This window comes from Sinocyclocheilus rhinocerous, unplaced genomic scaffold (assembly GCF_001515625.1).
Source record: "Sinocyclocheilus rhinocerous isolate Xijiao unplaced genomic scaffold, SAMN03320098_v1.1 scaffold821, whole genome shotgun sequence".
Classification (NCBI taxonomy): Eukaryota; Metazoa; Chordata; class Actinopteri; order Cypriniformes; family Cyprinidae; genus Sinocyclocheilus; species Sinocyclocheilus rhinocerous.
This window is the reverse complement of record NW_015623656.1, coordinates 448,293-472,769: the sequence shown is the minus strand read 5'-3', so window position 1 is coordinate 472,769 and position 24,477 is coordinate 448,293. Positions and strand designations below refer to the sequence as shown.

Genomic DNA, 24,477 nt, shown 5'->3' with positions numbered 1-24,477 from the left:
ACGCATGTCTCTTTGCTGAGCCGCGGCGGTCTCGGTGAATCAGCAGCATCCACACCTGAATGGAACAAAAAGTGTTGAACTTGAAAATTGTTTATACCCGAGTGCACTTGCTAAATGAAGGCGGATTGTATAAAATCGATTAAAAAAAAAACGTTTATTTACGAGCTGCAGTTTTATTACATCACGCATTGGCACAGATGCAGTAGTGCTGGTCGGTATGACCAAAAATTTATATCACGGTATTTTTCAAAATTATACCGGTTTCACGGTACATGACGGTATTTTTTTATGCATGACCCAAACTTCATTAATGAAATTATGTGAACAATACGCAGCATCCATGTACGTCCAAGCACATGTACATGTGATTAAGGCATTTACATGCCTGGTAATTGCTATTAAAATTGTACATCACATAGTTTAATGCAGTTGTGGTTACTACATTCATTCCAGTTAGTTTATATAGACAGGTGTGTGCCTTTCCAAATCATGTCCAATCAACTGAATTTACCACAGGTGGACTCCAATCAAGTTGTAGAAACATCTCAAGGATGATCAGTGGAAACAGGATGCACCTGAGCTCCAGTGGTGGAAAGAGTACTGAAAAAATATACTCAAGTAAAAGTACCATTACCTTCCAAAAAATGTAGTGTGAGTAGAGTAAAAGTACTTGTCCAAAAAACTACTTGAGTAAGAGTAAAAGAGTAGCCTATTTAAAAGTACTCATGAGTATTGAGTAGTGAGTACTGAGCTGTGGATTCTACCCCCTCATAATAAACGCTGTACGCCGCAATTTATACATTTTAAAAACGTTGTACATTCTGTAATTCACATTATCTTGTTTGTCATAAAGAATGAAGAATATCTATTATCCAGCAGTTTTAATTTTGACTGCCAACTCTTTAAAATACATCAAAACAGCACGGAAACAGTATTCAGTTGAAGAAAAGATGAAAGTTATTCTCAGTACAATCATCCCCATTTAAATCATAACGTTTGAAAAAATAGATTTAAAATCATGTGTCAGGCCACTGAGACAGCATGCTGTTGTTGCACATAAAATATTAATGTTTAGAACAGTGCAAATACAAACACCATTAGAAACTCATAGTTCAGCATCACACACCATGATATGGGTTAAAATGAGAGCCCATTTCTCTCCAAAACGGTGCCAGTTTTAGCGTTTTGCAATAAAGAAATAAAAATAACTAAACTTGATAATTTGTTACAATTTTAACATAAATGCACATTGTTCTAGAAGGATGGCAAATTCATGCCCTATCTTTTACACATTTACTCGAATTGTTATGCTGATAATACAATTTGTAAGGAAAAATGCATTAAATAGCGAGTTATTTCTGGGGAAACTTTTTCAAAGGAAAACACACACACACACACACACACACACACACACGCATGTCTCTTTGCTGAGCCGCGGCGGTCTCGGTGAATCAGCAGCATCCACAACTGAACGGAACAAAAAGTGTTGAACTTGAAAATTGTTTATGCGCGAGTGCACTTGCTAAATGAAGGCGGATTGTATAAAATGGATAAAAACGTTTATTAACGAGCTGCAGTTTTATTACATCACGCGCTGGCACAGATGCAGTATATTAACGCCACGGGTCATCAATAAGGTGCAGATTGGTGCTCAATTTGTGTTTCCAACACACTTTTTCACAGCGCGCATCACGCGCTCAACTCATCAAAAGTCAACAAGTTCAACAAGCAACAACGACTTATCCAAGTGACTGCTGCAGAACGCACGCGCGAGAGAGAGACGAGGCAGCGCAGATCGCGCGTCTTATCGGTGAGTGGGAATTTACCGAACGTGGCACTTGCGGGAGTTAACACTGTATGCAATACCCGCAACCTCACACCAAATTTCAGGCCGTGTAGATAGGCAAGCATATATACAAATCATTTAGTAAGCAGAAATCCGCGAAATTTACCTTAACATATTAAGTTAGAGGAAGATGCAACAGAATTGATGCTTGAATAATGCGCTTCCAGCAGCCATGATAAACAGTTGGCGGTTAAAGTTTTCTATGCACAATTTGATTTGACGAAAGTCACGATACGTATTACTCTCTATCCAATCACGTTGATGGATAAAAATAAAATTAAAATAAGCATGTAACGACCACAAACGGAGGAAAATAGCGGAGTAAAAGTACCGATACATCACTTAAAATGTACTCAAGTAAAAGTAAAAGTACACAATTTTTAAACTACTCAAAAAAGTGCAATTACTGATAAAAACGACTTAATTACGGTAACGTGAGTATTTGTAATTCGTTACTTCACACCCCTGGTTATCATATTTAGTCAACCTTGTCCTGTTTTTGTTTAGTCAAATGTTAGTTGACTAAGTGTCTGAGCATTTTAGTCTAGTTTTAGTCAATGAAAACATTATCATAATTTCGTCATTGTTGTTATTATAGAAATTTACACTTCATGTATTGCACTTTCACAATAAGCACAAATCAATAGAATGTGGACTCATACACATGGTTTATTTTATCTCATCTATTTTACTGGTTTATTATTGCCTATTTATTATTTAAATTTATATCAAACACTTAGATATGTACTCTCTCTGTCTACATTATGAAAACTGGTAAAAACAAACAAGATATATTATAACCGTGAAATTCCTAATAGTAATTCCAATAATTGCAAATTGCGATTAATGCTTCACTATTAAAACAACAGCGGTTGAGTAAGAGCAAATCGCAAACAAAATAATCGAGATATCATAACAGAACACAAATCGGCTGAATGACACTTTCATTAAAACCGAACATCTCACATGGAGATCGCTAAACTCCAGCTTACTGGTTTGTCGGTGTTTTCAGATCATCGTTGGCACTTCCGTAATGAAGAGCGAGCGCGTGCGCATGGTTGCCAGATTGCAAAAATTAACCAAAACACTGGGCAGAAAATGTCTCCTATTAAAAGAGAACCTCTGATTTGGGGATTTGAACTTGATCTCTGGCAACCGCTGGCGCATACAGCAGTCCGAATATTTTGTCTCTCTTTTTTTTTCGACGAAAATAAAAAGAGATTTTTGGTATAGTATTTATTTTTTTAAATACATTTTAGTCTCGTCTTTTATCGTCAGTGATATTGCATGTTGATATAGTCACAGTTATCGTTTATTGACCTTACTGTCATCTCATCATTGTCTCGTTTTAGTCATAAGAAAAAAGCTTGTCAACTAACATTTGTGACCCTGGACCACAAAACCAGTCATAAGGGTCAATTTTTCGAAATTGAGATTCATACATCATCTGAAAGCTGAATAAATAAGCTTTACATCGATATATGGTTTAAAATAGAACTATATTTGGCTGAGATACAACTATTTGAAAATCTGGAATCTGAGGGTGCAAAAAAATCTAAATATCAAGAAAATCGCATTTAAAGTTGTCCAAACGAAGTCCTTAGCAATGCATATTACTAATCAAAATTAAGTTTTGATATTGAGATTCATACATCATCTGAAAGCTGAATAAATAAGCTTTACATCGATATATGGTTTAAAATAGAACTATATTTGGCTGAGATACAACTATTTGAAAATCTGGAATCTGAGGGTGCAAAAAAAAAATCTAAATATTGAGAAAATCACCTTTAAAGTTGACCAAATAAAGTTCTTAGCAATGCATATTACTAATCAAAAATACATTTTTTATATATTTACAGTAGGAACATGGAACATGATCTTTACTTAATAGCCTAATTATTTTTGGCATAAAAGAAAAATCGATCATTTTGACCCATACAATGTATTTTTGGCTATTGCTACAAATATACCCCGGCGACTTAAGACTGGTTTTGTGGTCCAGGGTCACATTTTTCATCATAGTTTTTGTTAACGAAATTAACACTATTTACAAATAAGCTTTTTCACACAAAAAAACTTTTTTTGCATTTTCTTCCATTGCTGGTCATAATTCTGACGTTGAAATCAGGTTAAGGCATAAAATAATGTCTTCAGAATCATTTGTAGATGTGAAAGCTATCTGAGAATTAAACAAATAACCTGAAACCTGTCTCAGAGGAAGATAGGAATCATGTCTTTGTGGCAGTTTTTCTGGATTAAGCAATAAAGCCTATACTTCTTCACCTTACGAATAGTTGTCAAAAGCAAAAATGCTACAAAATGCTCATATTTTTTGTAAAAGTATGATGTGCTACAACAAAACAAGGACTATTTTTGGAATCAGCACACTAAAATTTGTAATAAAGAATATTAGATTTCTTTGGCAAATATGAAGTAGGTTGGTGCATGGCTCATATTCAGATTTTGAACAAATCTAAACCTAAAAATTAAATGATTGGTGCATAACTCATCCATAATAATAAAAATGCTTCAGTACTGTACTTCAAAATATCAGCCTATATGCTTTGAAAAATGCCTGAGCAAACAGCTGTGATGTCCATCTGAATGAACTGGAAGTGCAAAGGTAGATGCAGCAGTGATGATTCACAGTGACACTTGTGGAAAGAAGGTAGCATTCAGTATTTCTGTCCTTGGCAGTGAGGTTTTATGTGGAGGGAAAAAAGAGCTGTCAAAGAGCATCAGCGCACCTCCTCTGAAGAGTGGATCTGGGATGATTTCCACCACGAGTGACCCATACGCTGCAGCACAGCTGAAAGCTGCTCGCTGACTGAGATGGACTTGATTTAAGGACGTCACTGTGAGCGTGACACATACATCCACCCATAAACTAACAGGACACTTCTCCTGCCCTTCAGCTCTGGGACAGGACGTGCTGGGACAGCCTCCAGTGCACAAAATCCAACTTCTGTGTTTGTAGTTTGAGCTTCGCTGTCAGATTAACGCAGCAGATTGAAGGCGTCTCAGAGAGGGCTTTGATCCTGCTGTTGAGTAAATCTGTAATTTTGGATCCAATTTTCTCATTGAATCAGCTGATTTTGTGGCATTATGGGGCTTAATGAAGAAAAATCATCGTCCTGAGACTGTCAGTGAACTCTATTTTTATGCCCTTGTGTATAAGCAGTGTATCGGATCGCGTCGTGGGTTGTGTTTTGTGTCATGCCACTGTGACTCAGAGCGTCGCTCTAATCAAATTTTTCATCCGTTTCATTGCCACATGCTGCACGCGCGTATCCTCAAATGCCACACAGTTAATGACATAATGCAAATAAATGTGCTGAAGAAGTTTCGAAATGCGAAAGTCGTTTAATCCTCCGCTTTCAGGGAATGTGATGGAAATATTGAACTCTGTGTAAGGGGAGTAATTAGGTTAAAATTGGCACTCGAAATCGAGTCTGAAGAGGCCTCTTCATGTGGATGGGCTGGATATTTTAGGTGGTATCTCATGAAACTGAGCAAAGGCATTAGAGGAAAAGCTCTTAAACCCATCTCAAACATGGGCTCTTCAGCCCAGAAGCCCATCTTGACAAATATTGTTAATGATGTCATCAGTGTTAATGTTTTTATGGTGTTTTGGTTGTTTTGATTCCCCAGGCATACCCACATAGTTTTATAATTTTTAATATTAGATTTAAAAAAAAAAAAAGTTTTCAAGTATTTTTAACATATATAAATATTTTTTTTTACTTGGACATGCTTCCCCAAGCGTACTCTTATTTATTAGACTTAAAAAAAAAAAAAAAAAATGTAAAGTTTCTTTAATTAAATAATAGATTTTTAAAAAATATTTATTTTACTCCGAGATGTCTTGGTTCTCCAAGCATATCCACACTTATTTTACTTTTTTATTTTATATTGAAAATATTATGTTTGCATTTCTTTCTTTTTTTTTCAAATAATATTTTTACTCAGACTTTGCTTTGAATATGAATGGATCACAATGGCATGAGTTCTTAATAAATTCTTAATTTATTTTTAGTTATTATTTATTATTTATTCATTTTTGGTTATTTTTTAATAGTTGTTGTTTCTTCTTCTTCTTTTTCATTAAAAATGGGTCACAATGGCCAGAATATTATTATTTTCATTAATTAATTAATTAATTCATTCATTCTTTTGTAAATAATAATGTTCAGGTTACCAAGCATACACACAGGATAGGATTGGATCACAATGGCCTGATTTGTAAAGTTAGCTTGTTTTCATTATTTTCTAAACTTTTAAAAACGCATTTCTGATTCTTAACTAAATAAATTATAGGGATAGTAAAAATTCTGTTATCATTTACTCTCCCTCAAGTTGTTCCAAACCTGTATGAGTTTCTTTCTTCTGATGAACACAAAAAAAAGCTATTTTTAAGAATGCTGGGAAACAAACCGTTGCCGGGTGCCAAAAACTACTGTGAAAGTCAACTGACAACTGTTTGGATACACACATTCTTCAAAATATCTTCTTTTTTTTCGACAGAGGAAACTTATAAAGGTTTGCAACAAAAGAGTGAGTAAATGACTAAATGGGTGAACTATCCCTTTAAGCTTCAAACTAAAAAACTGACTGGAAAAAAAAACTGCTAGTTGTTCAGACAACCCACTGACTAGTCGATTTTGAAAATGTAGTTTTGTACATCCTCATAATAGGTTTTGGCTCTACCCGTGGTTAAATGAAGGAATATGGTGCCACATTCAACGTTGTTAGCTCCTGTTGCTATTTGTGGCAGGGGACGGAAGTAAGGTCACATTGCCTGGCATTTGTGCCCTTTCATGTGATGTGAGAGCTGTTGAGAGGGTCACAGGACACTAATTTGCGGGCAGTGGGGGTGCAGGTGTTGTTCTCAGGGGAATGAGACTGCGGTGATGGTGACATGCTGACAGGACCTGTCCTCTCTCATTCTCTCTGTACAGACACAACACCAACCCGGTGGGCACAGAGTGGCGCTGGAAAATGGACCCGGCTGAGAAGATCATTCAAGAGGCTGTGGAGAACCACAGGAACATGATTCGCCAGTTCAGAGGTAAGGACTCCCGTTACCTTCAGCTGACCTCTTCTGCTGTGAATTTTAAGGTCTGTTTTTATTTTGATGTATAAGTGAAATAAAAGTATGCTTGGGAAATCTTGTTGTGCCACAAACTTCACTTACAGCAGAATATTCACACATGCTGTTAATAGGCCTCTACACTGTAATTGTACAGAAATAACTTGTTTTGTTTGTCTGGTGGGATATAAATATAGCCAAATATATTTAAATCCTTTTTCCTCAGAGGCACAAATCCAGTTGGAAGCTTTTCGAACATTGTGTGACATAACACTATGTTGACGTCTCTACACTCTGAACATCCTCCTGTTTTCAGAGTTTGTCCAACAGACACTGGGGTATATTTAGCTGTCACTACAGTTTGCAGAAGGCAGTAACAGGACAGGCTCTAAGTGCAGTTCGACTGGTTCTAATTTATTCATTTGCACCTTGTCACTTTCTTCAACATCTGCTGCATCAGATCAGTAGTGGATCCATCAGCTTTCAGCAGCATTAAGGGGATGAGGTTTGTTGCTGGATCAGTTTGACAGACCGAGATCAGATGGAAAGGGCATCTCGCTGAGACTTCATTTGTAAAGAATCATTTGAGAGTTTTATTTGGTCGTTTTGCCTCATAGGTGCTACAGAGTTATGCAGATTGTTCTCATTACATTACATACAGATGTACAGTATATTGCACCTTACAGATGTATTGAGGGGACAATTTTATTTTATTATTTATTTGTGTTTTTTGTTTTTGTTTTGTTTTTAACTTTTTTAAAAGTGTTTTATACCTTTTTTCTGGTCAGTGAAGAGAGTACGGTTGGTAAAGAAAATGTTTCTTTAGCCCTATTTGGATTAAATAAATTTTCCTATCTGGATAATTGCTGTTTCATAGATCCTGTCTGAATCAAACGTGTCTGTGTTTTTTCTCAAACAACCCCTGAAAAATATAACAGATCAATTAATATACTGTTTTTCTTACAACTCTGGCATCCTCTGAAAGATCTAATTCCATATGAATAGGAATATCTGTGATTGCAGCATTTTATTTTTTTCACAACGCTTCTTATTTATTTTGACTCCCAGCTACCATAACTGAAGTTAAATTTCCCATTGCATTGCCTTGTGCATCTTCATCATTGATTTAAAACATTTTGCAAACTTTCTGGGTGATATAACAGTTGAATGGTTAATGCTGAAATCTGATGTAAAAAGAAAATCACAGACTGCACAAAAGTTTACTCTTTTTCTTTCATGAAGTTTGAGTTTTGTGGTTGTGTGGTGGGTTCCGGGCTGTTAACTGAAAGCTTTTAGGTTCAATCCCATGATATTATAGGAATAGTTCACCCATAAATGAAAGTTCTGTCATTACTCACCCTTGAACACCAGTTAAGGTATTTCTGATGAAATCAGAGTTTTCTAACCCTGCATAGACAGCAATGCACCTGACACGTTCAAGGCCCAGAAAGGTAGTAAGGATATCGTTAAAATAATCCATGTGACATCAGTGGTTTAACCGTAATTTTATGAAGCTACGAGAATACTTTTTTTGCGCAACGAAAACAAAAATAATTTATTCAACAATTCTTCTCTTCCGCGTCATTCTCCGCTGTTTTATATTATTTTAACAATGTCCTTACTACCTTTCTGGGCTTTGAATGTAGTAGTTGCGTTGCTGTCTATGGAGGGTTAGAAAGCTCTCGGCATTCAGCAAAAAAATTTAATTTGTTTTCTGAAGATGAACGAAGTTCTTACGGGTTTGGAACGACATGAGGGTGAGTAATTAATGACAGAATTTTCATTTTTGGGTGAACTATCTCTTTAATTAAATGGTCAACTGAGCGTGGACTGTAGGCAGGATTGTATGCCATGCAGAATTGAAAATGCTTTTAAAAATTTCAATTCAGTTCCTGAACTGTTAACACAATTCTGAATTGTTCAGGTAGGTAGAATAAAATTATTTTAAAAATCATATGATGTAAGTGTAGTTTTTAATTGCAATAATACAGAACATCCTGTGACCAATTTGTTTTAAATTCAAGCTCATGAATTGATAGTGAGCCATTTCCCAAACCTAAGTTGCTTTGGATAAAAGCATCAGCGCAATGACAAATTAGTCAATTAAATGGTGAAATGAATCATGCTGCTTTTATCAAGTCAAATGTTACTGCCACGGGAAAACATCTCTGTTTTGATGGCAAATTCTTTGTGATTTAGGTAAGTCATGGCAGAAAATGATGTCCTGCACTCTTAGGACTAATTTTGCAATGACATACCAATATTGTGTCATAAAACAATCTAATGCCAGCAAATTTCCTTTTCCCTCCAAAATGTGCCCGTTGGGATGTAACACATTCCTGTCTCATTCCTCATCTCAACAATCAGGTGACGTCAACTCATAATTGGTTGTGATTTCACTGCCAGATCCAAAGTTCAAGTACTTTGGTGGACATCTGGATCAGACTTTCTTGGGATTGAGGGGGCACACCAGATGGGTTTTCAAGGACCTTAATATGGGAACTGACTCCATTGCGCTTTTTCTTAGCGTTTGAAGCGTCTCCCTTAACATCACTGGTTTTGTTTTACCGCACTGCCTTCGTACTTCAGAATATGGGGTGATTTGGAGACTTTTTGATGTTTTTTTTCTTTCTCCGTCTGCAGTAGTCTGAAAAATTCATCAGAGATGTCTAGCGTAGATGGCTACAAAACAGATCTGCAGCTAAGAAAGGGAGTTTTCTGATGATATCTGCTGGAAATGTTATTAGGTGGGGTGGCATAGTCCCAAAGTCAGTTTGATTCGATTTTATCATTCGCAAATTAAGGTTTCTGCTGTTCGAAACTCAAGACATCTGTCTTTGATCATCTGTTTTCAGTACAGATGTCAAACGTTAGTATTTTCTAAAATGAACATTACTCAAGGTCTACTGTTCTGGTTGAATTTTTTTTCAGAAGTCTAATAATGTTCCTAAAGCTTTTTTTTTCTTCAAGTTTTGAGAAATGGACAGGGAATGTTTTTCTAAAGCAGTACATATCTTTTGGTCCAAAGATTATCACTTTTGGTGCATCTGAGCCAGAGAAATTGAGGCTACTGATGGAGACCTCTGTAGGTTTTGTTCCAGTGTCTGAGTTAGAGCCAGATGTGTGTGTGCGCAAGTCTGTGTGCATTCCACCACCTCCGCATCGTCGTCTTGGTCTCACCATCCGCTCTGGCTTGGTGGCGAAGTTGACATTTAGCAGTGACATCACTGCTCCATGTAGCAGAAGTAAGACATGATGACCCAGGGCTGAGTAAACAAACGCACTAACAAGGGAACACAGAGCGGATGAAAGGCCAGGAAGCATGCTGTGCAGAGGGTACAGAGCACAAAAATGGAGCCAGACTCCAGAGGGAGCAAAATGTGTGGCTACTAGAAATTGCACTAGTGTTAGTTCTTTGACAGATTAAATACATTTTTTATTATTGTTGTCAGTCTGATTAGAATACAGTTTGTTAATTATCTTTTTTTGTTGTTGTCAAGATTGCTAACTCGCAGGAAACCAATTTCGAGTTTGCCTGCAGTCCCCTATTTTTCCAAAGTTGTCTCTTTGGTCTTAGACTTTAAATGGGCTGATTAAAACAAGTTAAAAAGTTTTTCTGAGTTTAATTTGCTGCGACAGCTTTAAGATATTTGTTGATTGGTTGATTTCACTCAGAGTAAACCGTGTGACTCTTGTGCTTTAAAAACATTGCCGTTTCCTCATCCCAACTTTGGGTGAGTTTCCCAAAATAATTCTTAAAGGGGTCATATGATGCTGCTAAAAAGAACATTATTTTGTGTATTTGGTGTAATGAAATGTGTTTATGTGGTTTAAAGTTCAAAAAACACATTATTTTCCACATACTGTACATTATTGTTTCTTCTCTATGCCGCCTTTCTGAAACGCGTCGATTTTTACAAAGCTTTTTTACGGATCAGCTCTAGGCATGACGAAGCGGATATCGTCCTCTTTTGGAAGGCCAAACAAAGTAGTTTCGCTTTCACAACGAAACACACAGCGCCTTCCCGACATGGCGGCAGCAACAACAATACTACAGCGAGAATAAAAGTTACGCCTTCTTTCTTTGCGTGAACATTTGGGCGGCGTTATGCAAATCTTCCCACATCGTGATGTAGACATGTGGGGGCGTGTTAGAACGAGCAGTTTTAGGTAGGCGTGGTTGACTCTTAACTTTTATAAAGAATATCTCTTTGGATTTGAGACTTTAGTCTTTGCAACTTTACAGATCTTCTTTATGCACCAAGAGCTTGTAACACTTCAAAGAGAAAGGAAAAATTGAAATCGCATCATATGACCCCTTTAAGTTCTTTTGTTTCCTGAAAAAATTGTCCCAAAAAAACATTTGCAGACAGAATGTTTTTCAATCAGTATCTGTTATTTCATATGTATGCGAATTTCTTTCATCTTTTAATTTGTCAAGAAAAAAAGCACTTTTTTCAGAGTACACATGTGTGAATATGCTTTTTACCATTGATAAAGAGAAAAATTTAGAACAAAAATGGCAAAATAGTCCTCACATGCCATGTTTATAAATTACATAAATAATCTGACATGATTTGGTTCTTGAACCAAGAAGTTATTATTCCACCACCTGCGTGATGTAATTAACAATAATTCTATTTTGTTGAACCGACGTGGTTCGAACAAATGATGTTACTACAGTTTCTGGGAACAGTTGTGACTAGCTAGGTAATTTTGTAGTATGGTAGTAAAGAGGTAAGTTAAGTAGGCCCCTTATGATATCCGCAATGTGGAAAGCACGGACGAAATGGCAGAATCCGGTCATAAAAATTGAAATTACTTTATAATGCGAAATGTCACGCAATTTTGGATGAGTAAATCTATAAATCTAAGTAAGTCAGTACGCTTAAATCAAAACGCGATATGGACTAGAGTCTGTGAATATTAAGCTGCAAAAATTTTTAAAATATGAATCCTGCATGTTCTGCGTGTCTCTGTGTGAATGAAATAAAAATAAAATTTAAAAAAAGGTTTAACTTGAAGAAACTGTGACAGAAATATATTACTGAATGTAAGGATAGTACTACTACCACTAATAAAATTATTATTAGAACATTTATTTTCAAAGAATATTTACCAGAAAAATTATTTACCAAAATGTATTTAATAGAAAAATGTAAACGCACAAGCAAACACACATAGTACTTCTGGAAAAACAAAAATGTTTTTGTTTTTGTTTGTTTAACATTTAATACATTGATGGTAAATTATGTAAGTTTCATGATTTAAATTAATTAGACCTGCTTTTTGATTAATTTTACCATTAAAACAGAGTTTAGGAAAAAAAAAAACAGAATCCCAAAAAAAAAAAAGGAATTTGGGAAAAAGTAAAACGGATTTAAAAGGGCCCTAGTTATGTTGTTATTTGGGAATAGCACCACATCCTGACATTGGCTCAACCAATGGCTTGAGTTGGGGGTGGGATTATCTGCTTGTACGGCCAATGACAGCTTGTGCTGCTTGTGGTCCTAGTTGCAAAGAAACTACACACTTTAGCTTTAACAAATGGCCAAATAACCACTGACCACTTTTTATCTATTTGGTGTGTGTTTCACATAACAGGTGTTCCAGGAGTGCGTCCCGAGCGCTTTGAAGAGGGCCTCACTGTGAAGCACTGTGCTCTGTCTCTGGTGGGTGAACCTATTATGTATCCTGAGATCCACTCCTTCCTTCGACTCCTTCACCAGCAGAACATATCCAGCTTCCTCGTCACAAACGCCCAGTTCCCTGAGGAGATCAGGTGGGATTTAAAACCTTTAGGTAAAGGAATTGTCCAGCTTGGGGACTAAATGCTGAATCGGCTACTGAAAAAACACTTGTCGGTCATCCACTAATGTTAATATTGTGGGCACACATTCCCATCAGTGTCTATGATGATTATGTATAAGATTATGTATCTTGTCATGTATCATTCAGTGATTCTGATCTGGTGCCTACAGACAAAGCCTGTTTTTGCATGCGTTTGTTCTCTGTATCTGCAGTAGTTCTAACAGCTGAACATCCTCCAGTTTGAAGTTTTCCCTCAGTCTTTGAAGTCCCACTCCGGCTGTAACTGGACTGATAAGCCATAATCAGGCTCTGAATTGCAAATCACAGCTTCTTCGACTCCCAGCTCCTCCAATTCCACCAGATTGTGCTAAATTCATGAGTTTTCAGGAGCAGCCAAAAAGCTTTTAGCTATCGCTCTCTTTCTGTTCCCCAGCCTAATGCAAAATACATCCTCACCTCATTCTCCAGACTGCTGCACACCGAATCCTCTCACAGATCAGGCAGGTTATCTGAGGGTGAGGGGACGTCACCTCAGCTGCTCGAATATCATGTTGGCAGTGTGCTGAGGAAGTGAGAAACACTTACCAATCGTTGTTGTTTATCTCATAGCTGCAAGCTTTGTCACGCTTCTCTGCTGAAGCAAGCCTTTTCTTGCGTGATAAACAAACCAACAGAGGCAAAACATTATATTCACTGAGGGTCCCAGCAATGAGCCTTCCCTGCTTTCTTATATGCTGCTATAATGAGATCCTGGACCTGCTGCTTTACTCATATCAGTATGCTAATGTTTTATTGCGTTCTTTTCAGAAGAAAAAGATGAAATGGTACACTGGCACAACCTCACACTAACAACTCAAAATAACCAATGATGCTGAGACTTATTTCATTGTTATTGATTGGCTTATATATTTAAAGAGCTTGTGTTTTAGTATATTATTTAAATAGCATTTTCTTTTTTAGTTTTTATTTATGTGCATTAATTTTAACATAGTGTAGACAAATGAATGTGCAGGGCAAGAGAGCACTTCTATTCATCCATTTTCGTCCATTTGTCCATTTTCAGTAAAGTAATAAAAAAACAAACATCTGCAGTTCTAAAACATTCACTCTTAGATTTTAGAATTACAAATGCAATTCATTAATTAAAAATAATTTAAAATTAAAATTATTTACAGTATTTTTGCGTCATAATAATAGTTTTTTTTTTTTGCCTTAGCACTTATCTCTAATTTAAGGATTCTTCACAATGCATGATAATGAACAACTGGAACAACTGTAAATCATGTGGCAAAAAGAATAAAAAAATCTGGAAAAAAGTACAACAAAAATAGGACAAACTGATTACAGAAGACAAAAGCATAAACATTTTAATAACCCCCGAGTAAACTTATGAGTTTTAATTAGGTTTTAAGGTGTGAAGGACCCAAGGATGGCAGTCTGAGCCTGGGAACTGTTAATAAATTGGCAGAGCAGGAAAGAAGTTGAAACGAGTAATCAAGATATTGTGATGCAAGGAGGTGGAGAAAAGACATTTGACAAGATTAATGTGTGACTTAAAGCTGAGGATGAAGTCAAAAATCAGTTTAATGGATGAGGGCTTTAATAAAACATCTAAACAGATTGGAGTGAGATAAAACAACTTTGGTTTTGTCGGGATTGAGTTTAGGAAAGTTAGCCATGGACACTTTTAACGTCATGGATACAAGTGTATTGGAAGAGGAAATCCTGTCCAGACCTGTCAGCAGATACAGATTTGCATTTCATTGGCATAGCAGTGGTATTTGAGTGCATGCCATCAAATTATTTATGTAAATTTAAAAAGGAAAGGGCCCAGAACGGAACCCTGGTGGACACCGTGAGCAATGGGAGCAGGACTTGATTTGGTTCCGTAGAAATTAATGCTTTTCATTAATGTTGGATATTAACCAGAGGAGAGCAGTATCAGTGATGCTAAATGCTAATATCTGGAAAATATTGTGTCAGACTGTCAAAAGCCTTGCTGAGATCTAGGAGTACAAAAATAGCTAAGAATCAGAACACGAGGAGGTTATCATCTGCCTGCTGAGATTTTTGTGAATGAATGTAAATCTACTCTTTTCTAGATGTTTTAAAGATGACTCCAATGTTTGAAGGAAACACTGGGTCAGCATGTCAGCTTGTCTGTTTTGGAAACCAGTGGCAGTATCGACTTGTCTAACTTGCCCATAGGGAAACCACAAAGAAGATTCTGCCCGTCACTTATCACTCAGATACCTTGCTTTACTGCATAGTGGCCAGCAATGTTACACTGTATACACTGACATCCCCTAATTAGGAATACCATGTCTTTACTAAAATGATGATAGGCTGATACAGGTACTGTAGGCAGAGCTCAGTTCCAGAGTTGTACTGAGCAATTGAGTCTAATTTGGCTAATGCAGCTCTGGCAGTTGTTGTCATTGTCTGAATGTACACATTTCCTACTCCTGGCTTAACTCCAGTTTTCTCAAAAACTCAATCACTTAGTTGCGTGCTGCTTTGTGTTGTACTCATGCACAGCGACAAAGAATACAATACAATAGAGCCTCTTGCTCTGGCTGGCCAAAAATGGTTTAGATCCTGATGCTTAACTGCACTCCATTATTCTTCAGTTTTGTTAATATGTTAAAAAGCAATACTTTTTTTATACAATGCTAATTTAATTCTCCCTCCAACTCTTTTTCTCTGTCTATAGGAGTCTTGTGCCTGTTACACAACTTTACGTCAGCGTTGATGCCAGCACCAAGGACAGTCTGAAGAAAATTGACCGTCCCCTCTTCAAAGACTTCTGGCAGCGCTTCTTGGACAGTCTCAGAGCGCTTGGTGAAAAGGTAGGTCCACTGTGCCTTAAGTGCCAGATAAAACAAGAGTTTTGACTCTGGTAGAACAGTTGATTTGTTTTGTGCATGTAATACTGCCATCTCGCTGACTTCATAGTCACACAACATGAAAAGCACATTTAGATGGGGAAAAAATCTGAAATTCTGGTCTTAGTGGTGGGACTGTTGTTCTAGACATATAAGGCTGCTTTTGCAATATTAGTCTGAAAGAAGCTGAGTCCTTTTTTAGGACCAACTGTTGTCAACAGTCACCCATGTTGACCTTTGCTTAGCAAGAAACCCAAACAGAACTGTAATTATAAAGAGTACAAGACCCTGAGTAACCCTTTATGTTGCTTGTGATCTTTAAATAGTGGATCCTAATGAATCAGCTTGAACTTGGACATCAGCACCATTGCTCTTAAAGGATTAGTTCACTTCCAGAATAATAATTTCCTGATAATTTACTTTAATAATAATCATTGTGTCTTTGCACAGGCCATGAAATGAAGACAGAAGAGACCGTGGTACACAATCGCTAAAGTCAACATTTATTAAGTGTTTTTCAGGGTTAATAGTTCTGTTGTGCGTTACTGCGTGTAAAATTCAATTGTTGCTGGCCATAAATATCATTATTTAATTGCCGAAAGCTGTTCTTCTCGCTTCTCTTCACTCATTATTTTGCCTGTAATTCATATCAGGCCTCTACAAAACACTCTGGAAATCCCTGCTATCGATTATGTTAATTCCAAACATCATGACTGCAAAGCTCCAGGATTGATTTCATCTTAACCCAAATCCTGTGATTTATCTGAGTAATAACGTGCGTCGGCCTGTAACAATGTCATTTTTTAACGTCAAAAGAAGGTGTTGAATAAATGCCTTCAGTTTTAACTGCATTTTTGAGCTGAAGTTCTGTTAAAAATGCTAGCTTGATGTAGTGGATGCGTAGGTGCTGTCCATCAACGGCTCTTACTCTGGGTTCAGCATGCTGAGATGACAAAAGCAGTTTGTTACACCGGGGGCCTTGGCATTACTGCTTAATGATTTTAAGTGCCATCATTCAGAGATGATTCACTGCGCCTGTGTGCTAAACTTGTGTAATGACTTCCCTGCATTTGCCATTGAACAGACCACTCACTCTATGTGTGTGTGTCTGTACATGTGTGCATACAGTGGGTACGGAAAGTATTCAGACCCCCTTAAATTTATTTTTCAGTTTTTCTTTTTTAATAAATCTGCAAAGATGTCAACAATTCTGTGTTTTGCTGTCAATAGGGGGTGCTGTGTGTACATTAATGAGGAAAAAAAAATAACTTAAATGATTTTAGCAAATGGCTGCAATATAACAAAGAGTGAAAAATTTAAGGGGGTCTGAATACTTTCCGTACCCACTGTATATGAGTCATAAAAAGGAAGACACAAGAACAAAAAGTGCACTTCTGTTTTCTAATGAGTTGAGATCACCTGCAGTGTCGTTTTCTAGCTGAAGAGAGCAACTCAACACTGATGGCACTGTAGGCAGCAGGATTGTGAGGCATTCAGTATAGTGCTTTTATCCAAAGCGACTTGCGAATGAAAGAAGCAATAAAGGTTTGTTTTGAAGATAAACTTATGTCATTCAAACTGGCCATTCCTGTTTCAGTGGGCGATTTGTGACCAGAATAAGCTACAGTGTTACCAGACTTTATACTGATGCTGAAAATCTGGCTCTGTGAGACAAAAGCGAGAATTTCATGTGGCTGACACCTGCTGTGTTTCCATCACTTGAACTTGACCTGTCTAGACTGACACTGATTCCTTGCGCAATTTGTCTACCATTTTTTGTACTAATTGTGCTTTGGCTTATTCACCACTCTCGCATATGAAAGATTTAATTACGAAGCATTTGTTTCTGACTTCTATTTGCCAGAGATTAATAAGACACAAGTATAAATACAAAACCATTAATGGCTGTTTTATTCTCAACATTAATCACCATAACAGTTGTATTCCATTTTTTTCGCTTTTCCCTTGTAACAACAACCTTAATTTCTTAATTAATTTTGCTGTTAGTGCACATTCTGCTTAATTGGTTTTCAGATATTGGCCAACAATCTGTATTTATTATACACTGTTTAGTGTTTACATTAATTTAGTTGTTTTTTTATGTAATTTCTGTTCACTGTACAAAACTCAAACCTGTTCTTGATAAACTAGCTTTAAGAACTTAATATAGGAGCTTTTAAATATCTCTTACTTTTATTAGCAGGTACCTTGAAAGTGCCCTGCCTGAGATATATGTTCTCCTGTGTGACTTCATGACCTTGAAAAGGAGCTTTGCCATAAAACCAGTTGCAGGGAACGTATAACAGCAATAACCCGCCTCAGACACTTTCACAAAATGGGCAGGAATCCATTTATACATCACTGGGTGTTGAATTTAAATTAGAGTTTGTTCGGTGCAAGTCTACAAACATCAAACGTCTTTGAACGAGCTGTTGAATTACAACATTACAACAATAGAAACAGTATCCCCATTTTGTTTGGTGTTGATAGGATTTTATTTCAAAATCAACTAATAATCTTCACCAATTTATCTGTGTTCTAATGTCCTCTTGGTGTATATATATATATATATATATATATATATATATATTTAAATTCCAATGGATTCTTGATGATGAAGACACTAAATTAAAAAAGAGAAGTAAGAGAAGAGAGTTTGAGTAAGAAAGAAACATGCTGTGTGTTGTGCTTCAGTTGAAGGGTTCTGACTCTGGGTAATTAAGATATAGGCAGAATCCTTTGGGAGACACTGGATTGAACGTCTTTGCATCTGGTCTCTGACACTTTTCTTGTCTTTCCTTTCTATTTGAAGTTCACACCCTGTTTCAGCTCAATGTACTGCTTTGCAGCAGAGCAGGGGATCGTAATGATGTTTTTGAGCAAGAACGTTTTTCTCTTCAAAATATGAGTGCCTTTTATTGTGCGTGATTGTCTATTGGAGACATTATGTGGATCACAGATGACATTTTCTCCATTACATAAATAAACTGTGAATAGTGTGTAATAGCAGGTGGCATCTTCACAGTTTTTTTTTCATGAAAAAGGGCCTTATGTTTCTCCAAGTTGGGAGAATAAACCATTGCTTTAGTACAAGTGTGTCAAAGTGCCTTGTTATAGATTGTGTGTTCTAATGTCCTCTTGGTGTGTATATATATATATATATATATATATATATATATTTAAATTCCAATGGATTCTTGATGATGAAGACACTAAATTAAAAAAGAGAAGTAAGAGAAGAGAGTTTGAGTAAGAAAGAAACATGCTGTGTGTTGTGCTTCAGTTGAAGGGTTCTGACTCTGGGTAATTAAGATATAGGCAGAATCCTTTGGGAGACACTGGATTGAACGTCTTTGCATCTGGTCTCTGACACTTTTCTTGTCTTTCCTTTCTATTTGAAGTTCACACCCTGTTTCAGCTCAATGTACTGCTTTGCAGCAGAGCAGGGGATCGTAATGATGTTTTTGAGCAAGAACGTTTTTCTCTTCAAAATATGAGTGCCTTTTATTGTGCGTGATTGTCTATTGGAGACATTATGTGGATCACAGATGACATTTTCTCCATTACATAAATAAACTGTGAATAGTGTGTAATAGCAGGTGGCATCTTCACAGTTTTTTTTTCATGAAAAAGGGCCTTATGTTTCTCCAAGTTGGGAGAATAAACCATTGCTTTAGTACAAGTGTGTCAAAGTGCCTTGTTATAGATTGTGTACCATAAAGTAAAGAGATGAATTTATTGCACATGGAAATTGTTTCAGCTCTCAGAAACCCACATACAGAGGTGTAAGGCAGCAGTGTTTGCCAAGGATTCAGATAGAGGCTATTCGACTTGCTATGGTACAGAACAGGGACGGCGTTTCCGTATGGCAGAGTATGGAAGTTGCCATACCCTAGCCCAGTCAGGTGTGCCGTGAAAAATTATCCAAACTTCATATCTCTATTATAATTCGTTTTCATTATTTTAAATCAGAGGGTTTTACAAATATTTAACCAATGATAAGTATTACAAAGAACTTGTCAGTAAAACTTCGTAATGCCATTGGATCATCAAGCTCTCAGCAAAACCTCTTAACTTCACCCCGTCTCCATTCAGATTGACGCGCCGCGCACAGCCTGGAGGAGACAGATCTCCGCTTTTTCGCAATGCAAGGGTAAATAAATAACTGATGTTTGAATAGTACACCGTTTTCTTTACTCAGACACTATGTCTGTAAAGGCTAATGTTTTTGTGTGTTTGAAGAACGGAGAAGTAGGATATATGCCGTCTAGCCAATATACTTTGTACGTTTTAAATATCCTGTGCATAAGCGCTTAATCGTTTATATCATGAGATTTTGGCCAAGTGTATTAAATATCAAGAAAAACTAAGCGCCCATATAGCAACAATAAACGTTAAATAACCTGTAAAAGTTGATGAAAGCGTATAATGCGATGCACTTGCCTCAGATGCGGCCGTTCTAAACCTCGTAACTTCACTCCGCCTTCATTCAGATTGACGCGCCGAGCACAGCCTGGAGACAGATCTCCGCTTTTTCGCAATGCAAGGGTAAATAAATAACTGATGTTTGAATAGTACACCGTTTTCTTTACTCAGACACTATGTCTGTAAAGGCTAATGTTTTTGTGTGTTTGAAGAGAGGAAAAGTAGGTTATTTGCCGTCTAGCCAATAGCCTATACTTCTGTAGGCCTACGTTTTAAATATCCTGTGCATAAGCGCTTAATCGTTTATATCATGAGATTTTGGCCAAGTGTATTAAATATCAAGAAAAACTAAGCGCCCATATAGCAACAATAAACGTTAAATAACCTGTAAAAGTTGATGAAAGCGTATAATGCGATGCACTTGCCTCAGATGCGGCCGTTCTATTGACAGACAAAACAGATCTCCTCATTCACCGGCCAAAAACCTTGTTAACTCCATTTGAGCTTGATTTTCATAATGTTAAGTGCAAGTGTCTGATACAATAACAACGACCCAGTGTTGTTTAATTATTGACTGTTTTTTCCTTTCTTTCTTTTCCCCCCTGTATTTCAGTAGAGTGTGCCATGGACTTTTTTTTATTTATCAACTGTAAAAACGAATGCCATGCCCTCTGTGTCAGCTGCTGACCCGTCCTCCCTGGGATGAGAACAATTCAGAGGCATGTCTTAAATAACAACTTTCAAAAGTCTCTTTTTCTCTAGAAACTGGTAGATGGAAGATTTAGAAGAGTTTTGATCAATATGTCTGAAATTAGCACAAACAAATCTACATTACAATGGATAGGTCACACAAAAATGAAAACTGTCATAATTTACTCATGACCTTCCTTTCTTTCTTTCTTTCTTTCTTTCTTGGAACACGTTAACATTGCTCTTATCAATACAATATTGTTGCTTCCAAGTCACAGAAACTTTATTTCTTATAGATCCTAGTTTAATAAAGTGCAGCCATTTCAAATTTGTAACTAGATTACTTTTTTGAAGAAAAAGAAGAAAATACCATGGTGTTTTGGATGGTTGCCACAGCATTTCTGTATAGTTGCTAAGGTATTTTGAGTAGTTTTGGATGTTTCCATCCAAGTTGCAAATTTTATTTATGCAGAATATTAAAAAAGTGACTTTAACAACGCCACTTTGCTTAGTAGTCCAAATCTGAGTGAATTATTCAGTCACATCATGACATGTTGAGGCAAAATAACATGTAGGTGTAGCGAACTGTAAGTTAAAGCCGGTTTAAACATATATGTAGTTATGTGTGCCTCACACATGAATGCTAAAGTACAGTATTACACATTTAGCTTCACTCAGCGAGTGAAACACAGTAATGACCACCTCGTTCACAGACATCTTGGCACCCAGTATGTTTATTGGGTGAGGGGTCTGTGAATGTTTGTTAATCTAATGAATAATTGATTTGTTAAATCAAATGAAAAATGGTGTGTCTGATTGGTCCAGACGCTACATAGGGGTGGGTGATATACTGGCAATATCACTGCTCTTGACTAAATCACTTTTGTAACTTTAATAATATTAAGAAATTTAATTTACACACTGAAAACTATGCAGAGTTTTTCATTAATTTATACAATATATGTAGCATTTCTTATCTTATTTTTCTTATTTATTAATTTATTTATTGTAGTTTTTTTGTCCTTTTGCTAATTAGTTTTTTTGTCCTTTTTTAAGGCTTATGTTAGTTTTTCTGTGATATTAAGTGATATAAAATTACTCATATTGTGATATAAAATTTTGGTCATCATGCTTGTCATGACACACAGCAGCACTACATATATAAGTATTATTGATATAGGCTTATGTTTTATAAATTTTTTTTCCTTTTTATTCGGAATATTCCCAAACGTGTTAACTATATCATGAAATATCTCAAATCTCAAATATGTGTAAGTAAATGCATTTTGCACCTTTATAGATTGTTAGTTGATCCATAATCGGTGATGGCCAAAGTAGCCTAATAGTGTAATCTACAGATGTGGCCTTTAAGAATGCCTGTTTTTTCCCCACGGCATGCTGCAATTCGTCCCGCGGAATGCCGCTGAATCCCATCAGCGCGTTTTCAGAATTTAAATAAATGTGTTGTGCTTCACAGAATATCCACCAGATGGCGCATGGAACAACATACTGTATCTACAGGCCAGACCAAAATCGCTGTTAAACACTTTGTAATTATTTGTCTTCGACCTATTGTCGGGGATGGGCCACTTAGCGACAGCCTCTATCTTAGCAGGGTCAGGTTTGATCCCCCTGGAAGAGAGGATGTGGCCAAGGAACGCAACAGACTCGGCGTGGAATTCGCACTTCTCCGCCTTGACAAACAACTGGTTCTCCCACAGACGCTGGAGGACCCGTCTTAACGTGCTGGGTGTGTAATTGGAGAGAGGGGGAAAAAATAAGAATATCATCCAAATACACAAAGACAAATTGATTAATCATGTCACCCAGCACACTATTGACGAGACCCTGGAAAATAGAATTTAAATAAATGTGTTGTGCTTCACAGAATATCCACCAGATGGCGCATGGAACAACATACTGTATCTACAGGCCAGACCAAAATCGCTGTTAAACACTTTGTAATTATTTGTCTTCGACCTATTGTTAAATATGCTTATAGATTATTACAGTACGTTACATTTTAAAAATAGAATTAACATAACTATCAGTGTCTGATAAATTATTAACTGCATGTAATTGTCAGGAAATAGGCTGGATTCAGATGCGGGTACAACAGTGGCTTTATTGACCAGAAATAATCAGAAATAGAAGAGAGCGCTTCAGCGGACAGTTCGTGAGAACGTAGATTCTTCTACTACCCAGGTGGGTGGGTGACAAAGGCTGGCAGGTCAGCAGAGACGAGGCCGGCAAGGCAGCCCGCTAATCTGAGCGAGAGGCAGAGTAATCCGCTGGAGAGTCCGAAGGAGACCCAGGGACGCCGGGAACCTGAGCGCACAGAGAGGTGCTGGAAAATTACTTGCAGCTACGAGCACTGGAGCCTGAGCGAGGCAAGACAGGACAGGTAAACAATCATGACTATAGCAGCCAGAACTATGGTATTAACCACAACAGTCTGACAAAAGACAGCAAAACACGGGTAGCTATAAGGAGAAGATAACGAGACAAACAGGAATCCGGTGTGAGAGAAGATGAGCTAATGAGCAGGGAAACAATGGGGGGGGCGGAGACACAACCACGCAGACAACGAGCACGTGGCGAGCTGTCGGTCAGACCAAACGGAAGAACCAGATACTCGTAGTGTCCCGAGGGGGTGTTGAATGTCATCTTCCACTCATCCCCCTCCCGAATGCGCACCAGATGATAGGCGTTGCGGAGGTCTAATTTGGTGAAGTCCCGAGCTCCCTGCAACAATTCAAAAGCAAAAGACATTAAAGGTAGGGGGTACCTGTTTTTTACAGTAATGTCATTCAAACCTCTGTAATCAATACAAGGACGTAGGGAGCCATCTTTCTTCTGAACGAAGAAAAACCCCACGCCGGCGGGAAAGGAGGAATGGCGAATGAGCCCAGCCTGTAGTGATTCACGTATATACTTGTCCATGGCCTCTCTTTCAGGACTGGAAAGGGAATACAGACGACCCTTAGGCGGAGAAGTACCCGGGAGAAGGTCTATGGCACAGTCGTAGGGACGATGCGGAGGAAGCGAGGAGGCCCGGGACTTACTGAAAACCGCACGAAGGTCGCAGTACTCCGCCGGGACGCTGGTCAGGTCAGGAGGATCCACCTGCGAAACACAAGACACAGAGACAAAACACGGGTAGCTATAAGGAGAAGATAACGAGACAAACAGGAATCCGGTGTGAGAGAAGATGAGCTAAGGAGCAGGGAAACAATGGGGGGGGCGGAGACACAACCACGCAGACAACGAGCACGTGGCGAGCTGTCAAAACAAAGCCATGTACACAACACACCACACGAACACAGAGACAGTAAAAATTCAGGTGATCAGACCCGAGACCTGACAGTACCCCCCCTCCCAGGAGCGCCACCAGGCGCCCCAGGAGGAGGCCTACCTCGTCGCCGACGGAAGTCCTCGATCAACGAATGGTCCAAAATGTCCCGGGACGGCACCCATCATCTCTCCTCTGGGCCATAGCCCTCCCAGTCCACGAGATACTATAGCCCTCCCAGTCCACGAGATACTGAAACCCCCTGCCGCGGCGCCGCTCGTCGAGTAATCTAACCATATAGGTAGGGGAGCCATCCACAAGACGAGGGGGTGGGGGGGCTGGACGATCGCCGGCAGGGTTAAGGGGAGAAGAAAACACAGGTTTAACCCTAGAGACATGAAACACAGGGTGAACCCGACCAAGAGCAGGAGGGAGC

The 24,477-nt window shown here is 37.8% G+C and overlaps 1 protein-coding gene across 1 annotated transcript in view; it reads left to right on the top strand.

The window, feature by feature from the left end:
• The window catches only part of LOC107716137 (S-adenosyl-L-methionine-dependent tRNA 4-demethylwyosine synthase-like), a 74,054-nt gene that overhangs the window by 24,269 nt on the left and 25,308 nt on the right, over window positions 1-24,477 (top strand). Inside the window, exons 5-7 of the mRNA XM_016522522.1 lie at window positions 6,808-6,917; window positions 12,543-12,720; window positions 15,463-15,598. Coding sequence (XP_016378008.1) covers window positions 6,808-6,917; window positions 12,543-12,720; window positions 15,463-15,598 — 424 coding nt within the window. The remainder of the gene's footprint in view (window positions 1-6,807; window positions 6,918-12,542; window positions 12,721-15,462; window positions 15,599-24,477) is intronic.